Source organism: Saimiri boliviensis, chromosome 4 (genome assembly GCF_048565385.1).
Source record: "Saimiri boliviensis isolate mSaiBol1 chromosome 4, mSaiBol1.pri, whole genome shotgun sequence".
Taxonomy (NCBI): domain Eukaryota; kingdom Metazoa; phylum Chordata; class Mammalia; order Primates; family Cebidae; genus Saimiri; species Saimiri boliviensis.
Window position 1 is genome coordinate 78738408 of NC_133452.1, and position 23081 is coordinate 78761488.

Consider the following 23081-nt stretch of genomic DNA (forward strand, 5'->3'; position numbering starts at 1 on the left):
TCACAGGAAAATTCTAGCAAACATTTAAGGAAGAAATAAAACCAATTCTAAAAAAAAGAAAAGAAAAGAAAATTGAAGAGGAAGAAGTATTTCCCAGCTCACTTTATGAGATCTTCATTACCCTGATGCTAAAACCAGGCCAGAAAAAATAAGGAGGTAAGAAAACTACAGACAAATGTTTAAGAAAACTACAGACAAATCTCTCTATTGAACATAGATGAAAAATTATTAACAAAATGATAACAAATTGAATCCAACAATGTATAAGAATGCAAACACAGGGCTGGGTGCAGTGGCTCACACCTGTAATCCCAACACATTGAGAGACCAAGGTAGGTGGATTGCTTGATGCCAGGAGTTCAAGAGCAACCTGGGCAACATAAAAAAAAATAAGAAATCTCTACAAAAGAATAAGAAATAATTGGCCAGGTATGGTGGTGCATAACTGTAGTCCTAGCTACTCAGGAGGCTGAGGCAGGAGAATCAGTTGAGCCCAGGAATTCAAGGTTGCAGTGAACCATGACTGCCACTGAAGAAAAAGAAAGAAAGGTAGAAAAAGAAAAGGAAAGGGGGGAAGGAAGGGGGAGAGAAGAGAGGGGATGGGAGGGAAGGGGAGAAAAGGGGAAGAATGAAGGAAGACTTCCTCAGCTCAATAGGAGCATCTATGAAGCGTCTATTGCTAACATCATACATAATGGTGAATGGCTGAATACTTTCTTCCTAACATCAGAAAGGCAAGGATATTTAGTCTCACCACCTCTATTCAGCATTGTACTAGAGGTTTTAGGCAATGCAGTAAGGTAAGAAAAAGACGTTAAAATTACCCAAATTGGAAAGAAAGTAAGAGATCTTTATTCACAGATGACATAATCTTCTACATAGAAAATTTTATGGAATCTACCAAGAAAAAACAGGCTGTGAAAACTAATAAGCAAGGTTTCCAGATACAAGATCAGTACACAAAAATTATTTGTATGTACATACTAACAATGAAAAATTAGAAATTGAAATTAAAAGACAATGCCATTTACAGTGGCATCAAAAATATTCATACTTGGGTATAAATTTGACAAAAGAGGTGGAAAAGACCTATGTACTACTGTAAAACTCTGTTGAGGACCCTGTAATCCCAGTACTTTGGGAGGCCAAGGCAGGTGGATCACTCGAGGCCAGGAGTTTGAGACCAGCCTGACCAACCTGGTGAAACCCTGTCTCCACTAAAAATACAAAAATTGGCCAGGCAAAGTGGCTCACGCCTCTAATTCCAGCTACTCTGGAGGCTGAGGTAGGAAAACTCGGGAGGTGGATGTTGCAGTGAGCCAAGATTGAACCACTGCAATCCAGTGGAGGTGACAGAGTGAGACTGTCTCAAAAACAAAATTAAAAGATTGCTGTGAAAAAAAAATTTTTTTTTTTTGAGACAGAATTTTGCTGTGTTGCCCAGGCTGGAATGCAGTGCCTCAATCTTGGCTCATTGTGACCTTTGCCCCCTAAGTTCAAGCAATTCTCCTGCCTCAGTGTCATAAGTAGCTGGACTCACAGGCATACGCTGCCACACCCAGCTAATTTTTGTATTTTTAGTAGAGATGGGGTTTCAGCAGGTTGTCCAGGCTGGTCTCAAACTCCTGATCTTAAGTGATCCACCTGCCTTGGTCTTCCAAAGTGCTGGCATTACAGGCATGAGCCATCATGCCCGGCTGCTGAGAAAAATTTAAGATGACCTAAATAAATAGACTGTTCATGGGTCAGAAGATTCATTATTAAGATGGCAGTGCTTCCTGAATTCATCAATAGATTCAAAACAATCTCAGTGAAAATTCCAGCAGACTATTTTGTAGAAATTGGCAAGCTAATTATAGAATGTATATGGAAATGCAAAGGATCAAAATAACTTTGAAAAAGAGCAAATCAAGACACTATGATAGTAACGTAAAAGTAGATATAGAGGCCAGGTACAGTGGCTCACATGTGTAATCCCAGCACTTTAGGAAGCTGAGGTAGGAGGATCACTTGATGCCAGGAGTTTGAGACTAGCCTAGGCAATGCAGTGAGACTTCATCTCTCCAAAATATATATATATATATATATATATATATAATTTGTTTTTTTGTTTTTTGGTTTTTTTTTTTGAAACAGAGTCTTGCTTTGTTACCCAGGCTGGAGTGCAATGGCACAATCTCGGCACACTGCAACCTCCGTCTCCTGGATTCAAGCTATTGTCCTGTCTCAGCCTCCCAAGTAGCTGGGATTACAGGTGCGCACCACCACGCCCAGCTAATTTTTTTAGATTTTTAGTAGAAACAGGGTTTCACCATGTTGGCCAGGCAGGTCTCGAACTCCTGACCTCAGGTGATCTACTCGCCTCAACCTCCCAAAGTGCTGGGATTTACAGGCATGAGCCACTGCACTCAGCCTACAAAAAAATATTTTTAAATTAGCCAGATATGGTGATGCACGCCTGTAGTGCCAGCTACTGCTGTGAGCTATGGTCATGCCATTGCACTCCAGAGTGATATCTTGTCTCCAAAATAACAAAAAAAAAAGTAGACAAACAAAAATAGTAAAAGACAGAGTCCATAAATAGATTCACACATATATAAACAATTGATTTTCAATAAAAGTACAAAGGTAATTTGGGAGAGAAAAGAGTCTTTTTAACATTGCTGCTGGAACAATTGGATATTCATATGCAAAAGGAAAAAAAGAACCTCAGTCCATACCTGTTACATATACAAAAATTAACTCAACATGGGCCATAGACCTAAATATAAGGGCTAAAAATATAACACTTCTAGCAGAAAACATAGGAGAAAATCTTTATGACCTTAGTTTAGTTCTTTAGATAAGACACCAAAATGGTTTTTTGACCTAATCAAATAAAGACTTTCTGTTCTTTCAAAGACACTTAAGAGAAGGAAAAGACAAGCTACAGACTGGGGAAAAGTTTTTACAAATCACATATCTGATGAAGGACTTTTATTCAGAATATATAAAGAACTCTTAAAACTGAAAAATAAGAAAACAACCCAATTAAAAATTGGCAAAAAATCCAAATAGACATTTCTCCAAAGAAGATAACAGAGGTCAAATAAACACCTGAAAGATTCTCAACATCTTGAGGCACTAGAGAAAGCAAATTAAACCCAAAAAGAGATGTAATATACCTATTACAATGTCCAAAATTAGAAAGACCGGCCATATCAGATGTTGGCAAGGATGTGAAAGAACTGGAACTCATACACTGCTGGTGGAAATGTAAAATGTTACAACCACTTTAGATAACAGTGGCAGACTCTTTAAAAGTTATGCTTCCGTGTATTGGATGATACATTTTACTCTTAGGTATTTACCCAAGAGAAGTGAAAGCATATGTCCACACAAAGAATTGAACATGAATGTTCACAGAAGCTTTATTTGTAAATAAATACTGGAAACAACCCAAATATCCACTAATACATGAATGAATAAAAAATTATGCTATATTTATATATAAATAATAAGTAATAAAGGAACAGACTTGATATTTGCAGCAACATGGATAAATGGTAAAATAATTATGCTGAGTAAAAGAGTCAGACATAAAAGAATATGTAGTGTATGATTCCATTTATATGAAACTCTAGAAAATCCAATGTGAGAAAGCTGGTCAGTCATTGCAGGAGTTGGGTACAGAGGGGCACAAGGGAGGAATTATTATAAGGGTCTTAAGGATACTTTTGGTGTTGATGGATTTGTTCACTATCTTTATTGTGATGATGGTTTCAGTTACATACATAACCAAAACATCAAATTGCTCACTATAAATATGTGCAGTTTATTGTATGTTAAAGCTGTTTAAAAATAAATAAAGCCAAAATGAAAGTAGGACCCACTACTGGAATTCTTACTACTATAGTAAACATTACAGAAAAACTATGTAACTATATAAATTAATTACAGATATTGTATTTTAAAATACTTCAATGGGGCCAGGCACAGTGGCTCATGCCTGTAATCTCAGCACTTTGGTAGGCCAAGGCAAGTGGATCACCTGAGGTCAGGAGTTCAAGACCAGCTTGGCCAACGTGGCAAAACCCTGACTCTACTAAAAATACAAAAATTAGGTGGGTGTAGTGGCACACGCCTATAATCCCAGCTACTCGGGAGGCTGAGGCAGGAGAATCACTTAAACCTGGGAGACAGAGTTTGCAGTGAGCTTAGATTGCACCATTGCATTCCAGCCTGGGCAACAAGAGCAAAACTCCCATCTCAAAAAAAAAAAAAAGAAATACTTCCATGGGTATTTGTTAAAGCAAAGAACCTTTCATAAAGTAATCTTGACTGTTGAATGAATCTTTTTTCATGACTGCTGTTGTGATACATTGTGTTTCCTTAAAGTGGATGTACATCAAGTTGGCTGGGATAACCAGAACACAATTCCACATCTTTCCAAGAGCTAAGCAACTATAGCGTACAGTGATTGTGCTTTGCCTTGAAATGGCAGAGGGCAGATGCAATAGCTGACTCTACTGAGTCTTCAGTGTGCAGACAGTTTGGTTCACTTGTTAAATACGTATTGTTACTTAATACTTACTTGGCATCTCAGCCAAATTTCACCTTAGGAACTTACATGTACTTCATTGAGACAACATACAAATACTTCAAAATGATTCATTTACTCTTAACACAAATGTAAATTAGTCCTTGCATGGAGACTATTTGCATGTGAAGGTTCCTTTTCAGCCTTCTAACAATATTAGAACCACCAAGTTTTAAAATACCTATGTGTTTCAAATGTTTTAAGTGTTCTGTTAAAAGATCTGGCTTTGTCATCATGGGGTAAAAGAATGCAGTAAGTAGAAAGGATAAAGTCATCTGTGAAACTTGACTTTCCTGGTATGTTTCCTGAGCTCATTGTACAGAGTAAGCATGTATGTGCTGATTGGCAGTTCTCCTCCTTCCTGCCATGCTCATGGCAGTGGGACACAGGGACCATGATGTTCTTTCTCACCTTCTCTCTCTGATCCGACAGCTGTGGTGACTCAGCCTTTCTTTCTTTCAGGGTGTGAACGGCATGTCTGTGGATGAGAAGCCTGACTCCCCCATGTATGTGTATGAGTCCACAGTTCACTGCACCAACATCCTCCTGGGCCTCAATGACCAGCGGAAAAAGGATATTCTCTGTGACGTGACTTTGATCGTGGAAAGGAAGGAGTTCCGGGCCCACCGGGCTGTGCTGGCCGCATGCAGTGAATACTTTTGGCAGGCACTTGTTGGACAGACAAAAAATGACTTGGTGGTCAGCTTGCCTGAGGAGGTACGTACTTTGGTTTGTGTATTGTTAGTAGATGTTTATTGACTTACAGAAAACTGGCTGAGTAGGAGATAGAAGGTATACTAGATGCCATATCCCCACTCAGGAGCTGATGTCCAAGTCACTCACACGTTAGGTTTGTGGCATAGCTGGTTTCTATTTGACATACAAAGTCTCAGAGGCACAGAATATGAGTATCTTTCTTGAAGGGAACTGAACCTCACCTGCGGCTCAGTCACTTGTAGTTTCTAGTTCACTTATACATCAGGTTTTGAGTAGTTCAGCCTAAGTTTGGCACAGTCCTAGATGTGGGATCTGAATCATTGCTATGATTTCTGTGTTTCAGATGGTTTAAGGATTGCTAGATTTCCCTTGAGAGTAAAAGGTCGAAAGCATTCACAGCACCTTCTTTGCTTGGGGGGAAAATAAAAGCAACTAGTAATTTTCACCGTTAATTTAGTAAGATTCTAAGAAGTGTAAACTTGCTTTTCTCACCATTGTTGAAAACAGCCCGCTCAGGTTTCCTAATTACTTCAGTGAGTGCAGTTATTTTGGTACTTTGGGGACACTAGTAGCTGGACCTGATCTGTCCAGAGATGACTTGACTGGATGGTTTAAGTTGTAGCAACCCAAAAGATGGGCAGACCATTAAATGGTAACCCTTTGAACCATATATACACTTCCTCTTGGTTCATCATCCTGACTTTTGTCATTCCTGTGGGACTAAGGGTAATACGTTGTGTTCAGGGCAGAATCATTCCCTGTGCACCACCAGCACAGTGTGCAACTCTTGAGCCACCACCAACAGTTGCACAAGCTGTGTACTCTATAACTCCCAGGAGTACAATTCACATCCATAGTTTTTGCAAATAGATTCCCTAGAGTTGTGTAGTGTTGAAACCAAAGACCCCATCACCCAGGTATGATGCTGATGGTTACAACCAGCATTCAGTCCCAGAGATCACAAACCAGATGCCTTCAGGGGCCTGACAAATAATATAAATGAGTGAAGTAGGTTATATATAGAACAGTAGAAAGTTATAGGGCAAGCACCCGCTCCACCAAAAGACAACTAAATTCAGCATAAAAAAACAAATAAGAAGCCAGGTGCAGTAGAGTGCACCTGTAATCCCAGCTACTCAGGAGGCTGAAGCAGCAGGATCCCTTGAGCCCAGGAGTTTGAGACAAGCCTGGGCAACATGGCAAGACCCCATCTTTAAAAAAGAAAATAATACTTTGGGAGGCCAGGGCGGGTGGATCATGAGGTCAGGAGTTTGAGACCAACCTGGCCAACATGGTGAATCTCTGTCTCTACTAAAGATACAAAAATTGAGCTGGGCATGGTGGCATGTGCCTGTAATCCTAGGTACTCGGGAGGCTGTGGCAGGAGAATTGCTTGAACCCAGAAGGCAGAGGATGTAGTGACCCGAGATCACACCATTGCACTCCAGGCTGGGTGACAGGGCAAGACTCTGTCTCAAAAAAGGAAAAAGAAAAGAAAAAAGAAAATGATAATTAAAATTTTAAAACACTATTTGTATTTGTCTATTTGACAGACAAACAAGATATGGGCAGTGAAGGGGTCATCAGATCTCAGTTCTTTGTTAAGCAACATCTGCTGTTATCCCTGCTGAGCAGGAAAGTGGCCAGCTGATAAAAATGAGGCCAGATAAAAACTGGGGCCAGGTATAGCAGCTCACACCTATCATCCTAGTACTTCGGGAGGCCAAAGCGGGAAGACCACTTGAGTCCCAGGAGTTCAAGACTATCCTGGGCAACATAGGGAGACCCCCATCTGTACAAAAGATTTAAAAATAAACCAGATACAGTGGCACACACTCGTCTCGGCTACTCGGGAAGCTGAGCAGGGAGGATCACTTGAGCCCAGGAGGTCAAGGCTGCAAGTGAGCTGTGATCACACCAGTGTACTCCAGCCTGGGTGACAGAGTGAGACCATGTCTCAAAAAAAAAAAATGAGGACTGCATATGCACGAGCATTTCACATTCGTATCCTTGTTACATACTCAACATAGAGTGCTCCATTACCACTCCTCATACCACTAGTTACGTAGGTAGCTAGAGAGATCCCAACACTAGAAGCAAAAGGAGAGATCAGCTAAATGACATAGTGGGACTGGGATAGGGAGTGGAGCACTGGGTACCAAGGAACAGGGGAAGGCCAAGGAATGGCAGCTGCAGTGTAGCCAGGGGATCCTGAGCTGGCCTTTCCTCAACTGTGCTGATGGGGACATATTTATCTAGCTGGCTTGCCATGAAGACTAGGTGAGATGATAATTACAAAAATTCTCAGCACAGCCTTATCATCTAGCAGGCATTTGACAAACATAAGTCCCTTTTTAAACACAGGGTCTTGCTCTGTTGCCCAGGTGTGACTGGAACTCTTAAGCTCAAGGGATCCTTTTGTCTTGAATTATTTATCAAAAATACAATACCAATGCAATAAAATGTAAAGGAAACTGGGATATAAATGTATATGATATAACCTTGAGGTTTCTTTTTAGATAAAATCCCTGATAATTGCTTATTTCTTTGACATTGGAAATGGCATTTTAAATGAGAGCCACACTGTATAGACATCGCCCAAAAATCAAGTGAGAATTTGCTGTGTGTTCTCATTTAAGTGAGAATTTGCTGTGTGTTGATTTTCTTTCTTCCTCCCTCTGTAAAATGATTGTCATCCCTGCATCATCTACATCCTCCAAACCATTGAAACATTCTGGTTGCTCATGTATCTGAAATCTTCAGGTAGAACTAGATCCTTTTTGTTCTTATGATATGCAAATTCATATTGTCAATAATCCAGCTCTTAAGTATCTTGTTGATGGAACATGCAAGCCAGCCCCAGTGGCATTTTCCTTTGAGGATCTGTCATTGCTTCTGAGGCCTCCTTTGAAGAGCCCTTCTGCTCTGCTCAGGGCACCTGCCTATGGACCCACGTGCTGGGCATTGTTTTCCTCTGCTTGCTGTGTGCACACTGAAGTGTCCCTGCAGGCTCAGTGGTAATTATCACATGTAGCTCAGTGAATGATTTCATAGAATTTGAATTAAGGGGTAAATAAGCAAACATTCTAAACACTACCTTAGAAAGTAGCTGTCTAGAACTAATTGGCATTTAGTTCAGAAGATATAAGAAAAAGCATTAGATTAGCTCCTTGGAAATCTTTAAACCTCTTCATAATCCTACCACCGAGTTTGAATCAGCTTCTGGCCCTGCACTTCCCTTATTCACATTTGACCCATCTACACTCCCTTGGCAGCCAACCGCTGTTCTCCTCAGGGGTCCAGCATGGCCAAGCCTGAGAGTTTCTCCTAGGAGCCTGAAACTTCTCAACGCAAACTGCCACTCCTCCGCCCCACTCCTCATCCACTTTTGGCCAAACCCAGATCTGGCCTCCAGCAACTGTCCACCCCCAAATCCCATTTCCTGATGAGCCACGCCATTACTAGCACATGAGAGCCACTCAGAGCCCAGCATAGCCTCTAAATGGAAAGAGAGACAATAATAGAGGGAGGCCTCCTTCTAGAAATAAAGGAATAATTGAATTACCTTGCTTTAAAAAAAACAAACAAATGACAGCCCCTAGGACTCCTAGGACTTGAGTGTTGGTTCCCCACTGAAAAACACACCCAGGTAATTGGGTCAGCAGATAGTTGGAGATAAGCCACTGTACTTAGTACTTTCATTATATAATAAAACAGATCATTCAGTTTTATGTGAGTGAGTATATGTTGTGCTAAGAGATGAAGAGAAAGTAGTTGATGTGCCAAGCATTGCAGGCTGTTCTTCCACTGCTCGTTAGCATGACACCTCTTTAGCTATAGTCACAGAGGCCATTTCGGGCTGGATGCCAGCCATGCCGGAAGTTGTATCGTGACTATGAAGTTCAATCTTTTGGCATGTCAAGTTCAGAGGACAGGGATGGGATGTGCTTCCTTAGAAGATGCTCAGCCCACAGTGGGTTTGCACATCAACCCTATTCTTATGTGGCTGTTTGGCTCCCTCACAGAATGCTAAGGGAGGAGCGGCTGTCAAGAGGTTACTGCCAAGGCCTCACCACCTTTCTCTGGCTTCCTTCCTGTGTCTTTGTACCCTCTAAAAAAGGGGACAGGTTCCTGCAGGGAACGGCTACAGGGTGGGGGTGAGTATGGCCCCTGCAGGTAGACCTTATGTTTTCTTCAGTATAAATAGATTTCAGGCTTGTGCTGGCTTGTGCTCTCTATCTTTTGCTTTCTCTCTCACTCAACATTTTGGGGCAAATCTCACTTTTCAGTGCAATACAAGAAAGAAAGCTGACCCAGAAGCATTCTAAAGAAAAGGCATTTGTTGTTAAGTCTTAACCACAGGGTGCAATAAAGAACATTCCTGCAGCAGTACTGCCAAGCACAGATGCCAACAAGGAAATTATGGAATCTTCTTGTCTGGAAGTTTTTAGAGGATATGAAAGCTGTTAATGTCTCAGGGATGGTTTAGGTTCAGTCTTTTAAGGAAGCAATAAGACAGTCAACGATTCTCTTTGGGCAATCCTTTCAGTATGTAATAGTACAGAAGGTACGTAATGCCACAGCATAGGATAACAGCAGCATTCTGAGCCTGAGAGTGAGTGCAAGGGAAGGTGGAGTTTGGTGGGAAACAAGGGTGAAGTCTTTGGGAAGTGGCATGACCAGGATGAGAAGGCCAAAGCACTTAGCTAGCCCAGACCACATAGCCTCACCCCTTTCACCTAAACAAAACTCTAAAGAAGACACCACTACTCTTTGCCTGAAAAAGAGTAATGGGCAGATTTTTTTTTAACTAGGATCAGCAGCCATGAGGGGCTGGGAAAACCACACTCTGGGCCTTGGTACCACTGCATGTGAGATCTTCAGCAAACCAATCCACCTCTCTGGACTTTGGTTTTCTCATTCATTGATTTATTCATTCAACAAGTATTTATCAAAAGGAGGCCTCATTCTAGCTGCTTGGTGAACCTAGCTCACATTCCGGTGGGGAGAAGGAGGAAAGAACAGAAGTTAATCAATGTTAAATATACTTCGTTAGATGCCATTGAAGAAAATAAAACAGAAACGGGAGTTAGGTTATGAGTATTACAGTTTTAAAAAGAGTGATCAACAAAAGCCTTTTTGAGGAGAGACCTGGAGCAGGTGAGGGAGCCGGCCGTGCTGACATCTAGGGAAAGAGTGAGCCAGGCAGGAGGAGTCGCAAGGAGGCTGTGGTGGGTGGGGCATGTTTGCCACCCAGGAGCAGAGTGAGCCAAGGCAGGGTGGGAAGAGGTGAGTCAAAGAGGTAATGGGCCAGACTGTGCACCTTGTTGAGCACTTGGCCTTTTTTTGGAACGAGCTGGCCACTGGAGAATTTCACAGGACATTTTGAGTGCCACATGAAATAGACTGAAAGAAGGCCAGGGCAGAAGCAGGGAAAAGACGCAAGAGACTAAGATAATAACTCAGGTATGACATTATGGCCTAGACCAAGGCGATAGCAGTGATGTGGTGGTTGGTATCAGGTTCTGGTGATACTTTGAAGGTAGAGCTCACGAGAATTTCTTATACGAGGTGGGAGAGAAAGAGAGGAGTCACAGATAACATCTAGGCTTGGGGCCGGAGCTATTGGAAGAATGTAGTTGGCATTAACTGAGATAGACTGAGAGGAGTAGGATTGGGGGCTGGGGTAGGATTGGGAGTTCTATTTTGTTTGTTTGTTTGTTTGTTTGTTTGTTTGTTTGTTTGGAGACGGAGTCTCCCTCTGTCGCCCACGCTGGAGTACAGTGGTGCAATCTTGGCTCACTGCCACATCCACCTCCTGGGTTCAAGCAATTCTCCTGCCTCAGCCTCCCAAGTAGCTGGGATTACAGGCATGCACCATCACTCCCAGCTAATTTTTGTATTTTTAGTAGAGACAGGGTTTTGCCATGTTGGCCAGGCTGATCTCAAACTCCTGACCTCAAGTGATTCACCTGCCTTGGCCTCCCAAAGTGAAGGGATTACAGGTGTGAGCCACCACACCTAGCCTTCTGTTTTGTCTATATTAAGTTTGAGATGCCTATTCACATCAAAGTAAAGATGTCTAGTGTGCAGTTGGGTTTACATGGCCAAAACTCATGGGAGCAGTCTAGCCTGGAGATAAAAGTTGTAATACCAGAATATTGGGAATACTGACAGCAGCAAGACTACATATGATCACCAAGGAAGTGAGTAGAGATAGAAAGGAAGAGAAGTCCCAAGATTGAGCCTTGGGGCTCTCTCGAATTAACAGGTTGGGGAGATGAAGAGGAGCCTTCAAGGTAGACCAAGAAGGAGCAAGCCTGAGGTGGGAGGAAAAGCGAGAAAGTATAGTGCGCACTAAGCCAGGTGAAGAAAGCATTTCGAGGAGGAGAGAGCCGTCAACTAGGTCAAATGATGCTGACTGTCAGCTAAGATGAAGGCCAAAAACTGACCATCAGGCAATTTGGAGGCCATTTGTGATTTCGTTGAACACTTTTGGGGGAGGAATAGAAACAAAAACCAATTGGATTGTGTTCTAGAGAGAATGGGAAGAGAATGAGGCGTTTTGAGGGAAAGGGAGCAGAGAAGTAAACCAGTATGGAGGGAAATGGTCTCAAAAGAGGTTTTATTTGGTTTTTCATTTTATGTAGGAAGAAATCCCAGCATGTTTGCACTCTGTGGCAAAGATTACCATTGCTCACCCACACCCAGTTTTTCTCTTTCCTAGACACGTAGAAAGACTGAATTTGTAATCAGGTACGCCATATGACTAGATGTAGCCAATGAAACGTGACATGAGGACTTTGCTCTGAGGCAGTCAAAAATAGGTATAAGCTCTTTATTCTTTGTCCCAGCTACTTAGCTGGTATCAAAGAACTCTAGAGTGATGAAACTGGAGCTTAGGTCCCTGAGTCACCGTTGGAAGAGAGCCAGCAAAAGCCATCTGACTCAAATCGGACTGACATGATGAGAAATAAACTTTTAGGTTAATTAAGCACGTAAGATTTGGTGTTTCTGGATATGAAGGCAATCTGGCTGCCATATCTGTCACCCAGCATTGCCAGGTTGAGCTGGCTAGGGAGGTGTCCCTTACCTCCCTCACTGCTCCACGTGTGTCCCTCTGAAGCTACACACATGGTCAAAGAGGACAACCTTCCCCAGCAGAAGAGGACCATTCTTCATTCACAGGTATACATGTAGGTAGCTGCGCTCCCTGCTGGAAGCTCTCAAGATGTGGTGTTTTATTTGTTACCATGGCAGAGCCTAACCTTTCCTAATGCCTGGGCTGAAGGGAAAGTTCCAAAAGAGAGAGAAAACTTGATGGTACAGGAGACAAGAGAAGTCCAGTTGCCTTGAGTACTCAACAGAGGATGGGATCTACTAACCAAATGGCCAGACTCAACATAATACGTCACATCCTGAGCTGCTGAAAATGATGGATGGGGGCTGGTTGATCTCTGAGGTCCTAGCCTATGTCACACAGGTTTACAGTCCTTGAATTTGGCTAGCTTCCTGCTTGAGGAAGAGAGAAGAAATCCTGTTGGTCAAGAAGAAAGGAGAGATGTTTGGACTGAGAGGTAGGGAAAAGCCATGAAGATGGGAGACAAACTGGCCAGAAGGGAGAGAACCACAGGACTCTAGAAGAGGTACAAGCTCAGTTCACTTACTTACTTTTGTGACTTTTCCCTGACTTTTCAGAAAGGGCCTTACAGGCATTCCCAGGAGACGACAGCTAAGGGTGGAAGAGACCCTTAAGATCATCTAGAAGACTGTCTGATCACCTAGAACATAGGCAGATCATGGCTCTTTAACCATGTCAGAAGGTGTTAAGATTTTGAGAAAATTGCTTCACATTTAATGACCTCGATTTCAATATGAGTATGCAGGGAGTAGCAATGCTAGTTTCCAGTTTGACTTGCAGAGCTGCTGTTCAGATTAATGAAATGTGATGTGTTAAACTTCTTGGAAGGATGGTGCTATAGAAACAGTAGGTGTTATTATTCCCCTAAAAGGAAAGAACAGTCTTCTCTGATGAAATGGCTGTTACCTCAGAATCCTCATTAAAAGCTGTGGTGCAATTTTCCAAGTTGCGTTGGTAAGACTTGGCAGCAGATGAAAAAAAAAGCAAATAAATAAGAAGTCAAAATATTTCAGGCAACTACTTGCTGGCAAGTGAGAAGTTTTCAAGTCCTAGAATCGTGCTGATAATTTTGAGATGCCTACAGGCAGAACTTATTTATAGTAACGCTGAGGTGACTGGTAGCCCTGAAATGTTAGCCCCGGTCTTGGATGGAGGTGCAATAGGCAATGCCCCAAAGGGGAGCTCAAACTATTGTGACTCCATCCCTGGAGGCTGCAGCGCTGATATAGAGGGAGGGAAATCTGGTGTGAAAATAGCCACAGCAATAGCTAATTTTAAAACTGAGACACATAAGCTGTTTCCAAACCTCTTACATTTTTTAAATCCTGAGGCCAGTAAGCCCTATTTAAAGAAACTTATGCAGAAATGTGTTCCTCTTTTGGCATAGTAGTAGGAGTTGAGTAGACAAAAACCTAAGACATATCTAAAAATCATTTCAAGTGACCTGATTTCAAAGCCATTTTTAAGATTTCTTTTCACTATGCCTATTTATCCCTATCTGATGTAGGATGACCACAGTAATCAACATGTTGAAATAGATGTATAGCAAGGCCTCTGAAAGTAAACTTGTTTGCATCAAATTTTATAAAATTAGTTTTCAGTGTATCAATTCATTTTTAAACTTCTCTATATATGAACAAAATGTCCTTTATGTTTCTTTCTTTCTCCCATTATGGAGTCTCTTAGCTATTTCAATTAAAATTAATAATAGCTTTAAAGACAAAGTTCAGAGCTGTAAAGTTTCTCACTTGATCAGTCATCATAACTATTATTTTTGTCATAGTTAATCATAGAACCCGGGCCTTTACCAAGGTACTTAATTAAACTTTTAATTCATGATAAGAAGTTAAATAGCACTTGTGAGAGTTTTTCAAAATTATTTCTACTTCCCATCCAGATTACACCCTTCACCCTCGGGAGAAAAAAAAAGGTGTGACAAAGAGACATCATGGCTGTCAGCCAAGGGTATTGTAGGTCACACCAACACGAACTGGCAACAAGCCATTGTCCAATTAGCATGGCTTCATCCTTGCAGAGTAATCACTCTTTGAGTAGATGGTTGAGTCACTCATGATGCAGTGGTGCTTCACTTGAGCCAGTCCTTCTTAGAATAGCTTTCCTGTTCACTGTTAATACCTGTCCTCCTTTGCCAATACAAGTACAGGATCATTTAGGCTGAAAGCCAAACAGAAGAGAAACATTGATTATGTATCTCGTTTCTCTTGGTTCCTGAAAACTGAGATTGCAATTATACAGTGAAAGCACGGTGTGTTTTTTAAGTGAGTTACAAGAAAATACAGTTTCCACACCAAAATACTCAGAACTGGGATCCAAGAATCGGTTTTTGTTCTTTCTTTTCTTTGGCAGCTTTAACATTTGGCACAAATCTGAGAATATCAATAAAGTTACCTAATAATCTTAATGGATTCGCATTCCATTCAAAAATTTGGAATGTCACCAAACGTCTTTAGGTTTCAACTCCGTTGTTGGGGTGTTCATGACATTTCTGGTGGGTGTGCAGTTATAAAAGCAGACAGCTTTTGAAAGAGGCCCTTCTTATGGTGAGAACACCTGGAATCTTGGTTGGATAAGCTGTAAGCCAGGAAAATGATTCAGGAATTTTTTAATAAAATGGATCATACCCAGGCATTGGAGTGATGCATGGTTGTCAGTTAAAAAAAAGAAAAAAGAAAAAAAAAAGAAAAAAGAAACAAAGAAAGCTGTTTCTGAAAGCACAACGAAAGTAGAATAAAATTGTGGGCACTATTCAGTTAATACCTTTATTTTATTTTCTTGTTTGTTTGGGTTCTGAACCAAATTACAGGCTAGAAAAAGGATTGGCTTGTTTTTCTTTGAGGAGTGGAGAAGCAATTAAATAACAGCACTTCTGGTTTCCTAGGATCTCGGAAGTGTTCTTTTTTCCCATTAACTTGGTACACATAGTAGAATTCATCACTTTGCCATAGACTCCTAAGATATGTTGACAGTCTCTGTAACTGACATTGGCACCACCTCCAAGCTAGCTAGTAATGTAGTGAGCTTTGCTGAGATGGACTTTCGTGTGCAGCCTGGCAAAGCCTGTTTGTGAAAAAGTTAATGCATTCCACACCCTGGGTGGGATGGAGCCAGGCCTCCAGCGTGAGCACATTTTTGACTGACTGGCAGCAAAGAGAAATACTGGCAGCTGTTCCCAAGCAAGGCCGAAAGTTGGCCAAGGGAGAAAAAAAAAAATGCTGGGATTTAGCCAATGAAAGATTCCTGAGCTTAGAAGAAAATCAAAGGAAGGATACAGAAGGTCACAATTACAGGCTTCCAGCTTGTTGAAGGAACAACTATTTTATTTTATCTTCTGTTTTATAAAGGACAGTAGTAAATGTCATTGTTTCTCATTTTTTCATGATTATTTCTAAGCCATCATTTTCTATTGATTTCTTTTTTGTGTTCTTTATATGCAAAACCAAATGGCAGATTGTTCTTCCCAAAAGTGGTACACAGATGACATCATTCCTGGAGGCACATTAGCAATCAGAACTGGGTAGAGCAGGGCAGGTCTGTGAATGATGGCCACACCTGTGGGTATCTCAAGCCAGGTTGAGTGGCACCAGTCAAATGGAAGGCTGTATATGGATCACTTCGAAGATCTGTCCAAAGAAACCCTTCTGATGCCTCCCTGCTTATCTGTTCTTGTTTTATATGAAAGTTAAGAAAAGAAAAGTGTAAGGAAAACAGGAAGTTAGTAAAAAGGCCAGGAGAATGGCTACTGACAGACAGGACCCCCAAGGGTCTTGCTCTGTAAAGATGAACACTCTACTACCATGAGAGACATTCTTGATGTGTGCAGTTTCTTTCCCACTGAATACCTTCATCTACATGGGATTATTCTTTGTGTTTCTTGTGTTTTCCAAGTGGATCTGTAGTAACCCAGAAATTGAACTGTACCCTACAAATAGGAAGGTGGAAAGATTAAAAATGTGGAACACCCAGATTCAGGATAAGAACTTGATAGTTTTGGGAAGTCGGGGAAGATAACCGAAGATACTAAGGGAAGATAATTGAAGCACACTTTTCATAACTGAGCATTTTTGGGATGAGTTAAATCCGTTCAATTTACAAGGTGTTCATGTAGAGAAATGCAGTAACCTTTCAAAGTTCTGTTTAACAAAGTGTTTCCATGCCTCCTATTTAAGGCTGCTGTAGTAGATGTTGACCAGATGTCTCATCACTGACAAGAAGAAAGCATCTGAACTATACAGGAGGGATTTTCAGCTATATTAAAGGAGGATTTTATAACAGCATAAGATGCTAGACATGGGAGAGAGGTACCAAAAAATACAGCATTATGTTCAGAGGAGCGTGCATGTGTATGAGTGCCCATGCACATGTGTGCTTAAAGCAGCTGCTTCATAAGACAAGATGCTTAAGTACAACATTTCATAGAAGCAGAGGAGTGGACCACAGGACCCCATAGGTTGCTTCTTTGGGTGATTAACTTCAAAATGTAAAGCAAGATTACCTCCTTCAAAGAACTTGCAATATAGTTGAAGAATCAAGGGAAACCAAAGAAATCAAAGGTTAATGATTCAGAGTATTCGTTGTAGATGGCAAGTTGTACTGGCAGTTGTTTGTGCTGCAGAGGTTCAGGTGGAGGGGAGGACAGGATTTTTCTTCCATCTCTTTCATAAAGTTTGTCTCACCTAAAATCATCACTCACAGGATGGACAGGACTTCACTAGGGAGCAAGTGGGGAGAGACCCTTCAGGAGAGGACACTGGTGTGGCAAAGACTGAAAAAGAGGTACTCACGGGACTGTGAGGAGGCAGCTTTGATCAGCACAAGTGGGAGAATTGGGGAATAATTCAAGATATGGTCTCACCACATGGGGCCTTACTGTGAAAGAATAAAATTTAGACAGAAGAATTTAGACTTGAACAGGTAAGCAATAGGAATTCGTGAAACATTGTGAACCAAGATGTGACATAATAAAAAACATTATAAGGAATATCTGTCTAGCAATGGAACCCATGTTGTATGACAACAACAAGCTACTACAGACAGAGCACAGTCAGGAGACACACCCTGGCCTGGCGTAGGTGAGGAAGGTCTGCACCAGAGTGAAGAACCGGGAGAATGAGGCAGCCTTTCAGAGATGGCATAAAATTGTGTAGGGAGCACACGGGTGGGGAAAGAGGCCAACAAGATGGCCTTGATACGTATCTATAGTGCTTTACATGTGCCTAAGACTCTCAGATCACAGAGCCAAAGATACAGATAGGAGGAACACCAGCACAGGCAATGACTGGAAACACTAGAAACTGCTGACGCCTTTGAGAAACAGAAAAAAAGAGGGGACAGTATCTGACTCTATGTATCCTCAGACAGACAAGGAAATTCTTACCTTCTAGTCAAATCTTGTGTAACTGTGAAGGAAGCAGGGGGTATGAAGAAAGGGTGTCTCTCCTTTCCCATCCCCTTGATATACACATACCAAAGCTGAAGAAAATAAAAGTCTGTTCATGGGTATTTTCAAACAAATATAAATATCTCTAAGCATGTGCTGTAGGAAGCCACTCAACAAGCATAATGTACACTTTAGCCTCTGGTGGGATATGGAATATTTCCAAGTAGCTGCATCTTCACGAATATATCAGAATGTTGAGCAGGAGGGACATGTTTTCATATTAATCAAATGAATGATGACATTTTAAAAACTAATAGTTAAAGAGGCCATTTCTATCTTCAGCTGGGTTTTATAAAAAATAAGATGTTTACCTTCCGAGCCAGTTTTATCAAGTATAAAATACAGGAAAAAAAATTTTTTTAAAAAACATAAAGTCACCCCAGGTCCTAGAAGGCCTGAGCCCTGGTATCCTTGGAGCTCATACCACCTTCCTATCCACATGTCACTTGAATTGGAGTCTGGAAACCATTTACTCTGGACTCTGTGGTAATGAGGTGGTTTCCCTCCATCATGCCCAAGATGTAGAAGAAGACAACTAATAGGTGTGTGACTGAGATTTCAGAAGAGTGAGTCAGAATAGAAGGTGATGCTCTAATGGATCTGAACCTGTAAGGCTCACACTAGTGTTTAAGATGACTTCATGCAAACTACTTTGTGGTCCATGGATTGCTGGTTTTCCTTACTTCCTCCTCTGGAGCCTCCAGAAATATCTTTTATCTTTTTTACGTTTATTTTTCTAATTTAACTGATTTTATCTTTTCATGTGAATCTACAGCATTTAACTCTTCTAATACATGTATATTATTAGTCCACTCCAGCTGCCATAGCAAAATATCACAGGCTGGGTGGCCTAAACAACAGAAATTTATTTTTTCACAATTCTGCAGGCCAGAAGTCCAAGATCAAGGTGCCACCAGGGTTGGTTTCTGGTGAGGCCTCTCTTCCTGGCTTACAGACAGCCGCCTCCTTGTTGTATCCTCACATAGCCTTTCCTCTGTGCGTGTGTGGACAGAGAGTGCTCTGGTGTCTCTCCTTCTTATAAGGACATCACTTCTATCTAATTAGGGTCCCACCAGTGTGACCTCATTTAATGTTAAATTACCTTTGTAAAGACTCTGCCTCCAGGTAGAATCATACTGAGGGCTAGGGCTTCAGTATGTGCTAAAGAGTGAACTTCAGTAGTTCACTCTGTAACAACCTACTAAAAAATATTACATTTGTACATATACAAAACAACATATGCATAAAGTTATCCACATACTTAACAACCACACAATCACGTACTATGTAGCCATAAGAAAGAAAAAAGATCTCTGTGAACCAATATGGAGTAATTTCTAAGATATATTTTAAAAGGGAAAAACAAGATGCAGAGGGATATGTATACTATATACGATATGCATCCTTTTGTGCAAAGAAGAAGGGAAAATAATATATAATTGTAACCATAAATATATATGTGATTTATAAATATATACTCATACATATATTTGCATACTTTGTAAAAAGAAACAGAAAAGATAAACAAGAAACTCGTGGAAAAGATTACCTATGTAAGTAGGTGGAAACAGAGTGAAAAGTTTGGAGTAAGACTGTATCTTTTTGTTCGGTATTGACTTTTGAATCCTTTCAGTGTTTTAAATAGTCCAGACATTAAAATTGAATCAACAAAGATGATAATCAGCAGACCTAAAAATTTAAAACAAACAAAAATGAACTCACTGTATATTAAAATAATAAACCAGGAAAAAACAGATTAACTTTTAAACATAATGCTATGATTTGACTAGACATCCTCTGTAGAACATTTTTTAAGACAACTGGCCTGAACTTTTCAAAAATACCACTGTCGTGAAAGACAAAATGATAGAGGGATTGCCCTAGATTATAAGAGATTAATGAGACCAAATACAATGAATGATACTTGATTGGCTCTCAGATTGAAAAAAAAAAGTTTATAAAGGACATCCTTGGAGCACTTTGGAGAATCTGAATATAGACTATATGTTAATTTATACTATTGTATCAACATTACTTTTCCCGGGGGGGGGGGGGGGAATGATGTTTTGGTTATGTGGAATGTTCTGGTTCTCAGGAGATACATGCAGAAATATTTAGTATGAAATGTCACAATGTCTGCAATTTACTTCCAAATGGTTCTGGGAAAACATATATGCGCGTGTGTGTGTGTGCGCGCGCGCGTGCACGCTCACAGACAGGACTGTATAGATATATGTTGAGAGAAGAGAGCACACAAATTTAGCAAATTTAATGATTTAACACAATCTGTCTCCTCCAAACATTCCAGATTTACCCCCAGCTAAGTCCAGACTAAAAGTATGTGGATGTACGATTCTTCCATCTTTTCTGTGGATTGGCATTTTCAAGATTCAGAAAATAGTAGAAAACAAAAAATGGATTTTGATTGGTTTTGTCATGAAGGTTCTCCATTCATTGAAGAAGTATTTACTGAATACCTGCTCTGTGTTAAGCCATTTTAAGTGCTAGGGATATAGCAATGGTTAAGACAGAATAAGTTAGAGGTCTTATGGGCCTACATGTATTGTGAAGGACAAATAAGAAAACAAGACAATTTAAATCATTGTAAGTGCTAGAAGCAGAGTAATGTGATCGACAGTAATTGAGGGAAATGTAACATTAGATGGGATGGTCAAGGAAGTCTTCCTTAAGGAGAGGAACTTTCTGTTGAGACCCCAATGACCAGAAAGAGCTGTTCATTCATTTAACAGATTTGCATTGAGCACCTACTGTGTGTGCTGTTGTTGCAGGTACTAGGGATACAAAACAGGCAAAACTCTGCACTTTCACAGAGTTTATGTCCCTGTTAGGGATGACAGACAGTAAGCAGGAATACGTAAGTTGGTGATCAGCAATACAAGAAAAAATAAAGCAGGGAGGGGAGTAGCTAGGGAGGACAGGAGTTGGAATTTTGAATATGGTAGTTAGGATAGGGGTCACTGAGGAGGTGGCATACGAACATGGACAAGAGGTTGGAGGGGTTGGTGGGGTTGGAGGGGGCGAGTACTGGCAGGAGAGAAACCAGCCAAGGTGGATAGGTTGCTTTCACAATTTTAGTTTTTCCTGCAAACTGATTAGAAGTGGAATGTGAAAGAAAGAAAAAAAGCCAGTATATTTGGCCTGAAGAAGCAGGAAAGTGTGAGTTTCCATTAACTGCTCAAAGAGCAGGTCTGGGAGAGGAGACACGGGGTTGTGTAGGTAGATGGCAAGATGAGTAGGTGACCAGCAGCCATGAAGAAACAGTCTGGTGGACGAAAAAGGCAAAAGCTTAAAAGTTCTGTTGAGCATTTCACAGGAGACTTGTGCAAGGATAATTAGGAGTTGAGTTTACAAAAACTCTTTCAATAGAATTTTTTTATTTATAAATTAACCTATTGGTAAGTTGAGCTCCATCAGCTCCAATGAAAATGTTAACTCCCAGTCTGCACCAACACCTGCCTCTAAGGATCTAGCTCCCCGCATGGAGCTGCTGTAGGAGGCCTCCCTTGTTCTTGGTGTGGATGGAAGTTATGATGGGAAAGGGAAAATATGTGTTGAAGATGTGGTTCTATTCACAGTGACATATGAGGTGGTGTTGTGGGAGTGGCCCTGCAAGGTTCAGCTGGAGTGTAACAGTGGTTCCCATATATTTTTTGCCAATGATCTCTCTGACATATGACTAAATTTCACAGACTGCCTTTCAGTTTTGAAGCCAAATTTCTCTTCCGTCTGTGCCCCACGCATGAGTCCGTGAGGGACACACATTCTAAGCATATTTTGTTCCTCAAGAGCAGGCTCTGGCAGCTTTGAGACTATTCATTCACATTCCATTGCCTCTTCTGCTCTCCCTCCAAGATTCCTGCAGAGACTGCTCTTAAAATAATGCAGCCTTATTTGTTCAGAGTCCTCCTCCCCCAAAAAGATGCTGAGAACATTTCATGAGAATTCTTCAAGAATTGCTGAGGTTCCATGGACTTCAGAGGATGTACTTGACATGGGGATAACTTGGGCCCTTAGTAGATGCTTCTTGATGGAGATAATGAGCCATGAGCCTACCTACCAGGAGGACCTTCTCCTACAGCTGTAATGCATGCTGCCAACATGCTCCAGCCCAGGAGGACGTATCTGGGGACTTCCTCTCTGGCCACCACCTAAGCAGAAGGGAGGTGGATTTGCCTTCTCCCTCTCACTCTGTATGCCCTCTCTTCCTACCTCCTTGGGTTTATTTTCAAAGCTGTATTAATGAAATAAGCCTGTCACGTTAAAAAGGTACTAAGTGATTCAATTTATATGACATATCTAAAGAACTCAAATTCATAGAAACAAAGTCAGGTGGTGGTTACCAGGGGGTGTGAGAAGGTGGAAAAGGAGAGTTATTTTTTAATGAGTATAGATTTTCAGATTTCCAAGATGAAAAGGTTCTGGAGATTTGTTTTACAATAGTGTGAATATATTTAACATTACCAAACTGTGTACATTTCTAGGTCACATGAACTATTTATTAGAAGAATATGATTGTCTTACCATACAGGGCCTTCTTCCTTGCTCCATCTTGGAGAACTGGGGGGACAAGCTCTGTGCCAGCACAGCCATCTGTGATCAGGGACCGTAAGAGGTCAAGAGAAGGTCCTTCCACTGCTCAAAGTACAACATGACACCTTGGTTTGATTGTTCACCTCAAATTTGTATCTAGAATTCAACGTAGAATCAGTAATTAGATCAAGGTTGCAGACCTGAGAACCACCCAAAAATTTCAACCCAGAATCAGGTGCTAGCCGTTGTCACAGAAAACAGATGGCTAAATGGGAGCTCTAGACAGGGGACCTCCAGGAGTTAGGCAGTCCCATCGTTGCATGAACTTCTTTTTTGCCTTTGCCTCCCGTTGCTCATAAGGAACTACTTTCTTACCTGTTTGCCCATTCTTGATAAATAATAGATATGTATTGGATATCAACCATGAGTAAATGCAAGTACTTGCAGCCATGTGTTAGAGTATGTCCTTCACCCTCCTTGCCTTACTTCATTGTCTTGTGTCCTCCATCTCTTTACTTGTAGTCAGATCTTCTGTTTACTTTTCCACTTGTTAGGAAAGATTCTGAGATTACCTGGATCTGTCCTAAAACCTGTCCAAGGAGCTATTAAGGAGGAAAGGTTTTGAGCTATTCTCT

General features: G+C 41.1%; 1 protein-coding gene across 2 annotated transcripts in view; it reads left to right on the top strand.

The window, feature by feature from the left end:
* The window catches only part of BACH2 (BTB domain and CNC homolog 2), a 357156-nt gene that overhangs the window by 265007 nt on the left and 69068 nt on the right, over positions 1 to 23081 (top strand). For both annotated transcript variants that reach the window (XM_074397694.1, XM_074397693.1), the window contains exon 4: positions 5042 to 5296. In XM_074397694.1, the coding sequence (XP_074253795.1) occupies positions 5054 to 5296 (243 nt within the window). In that variant the 5' untranslated portion in view covers positions 5042 to 5053. The remainder of the gene's footprint in view (positions 1 to 5041; positions 5297 to 23081) is intronic.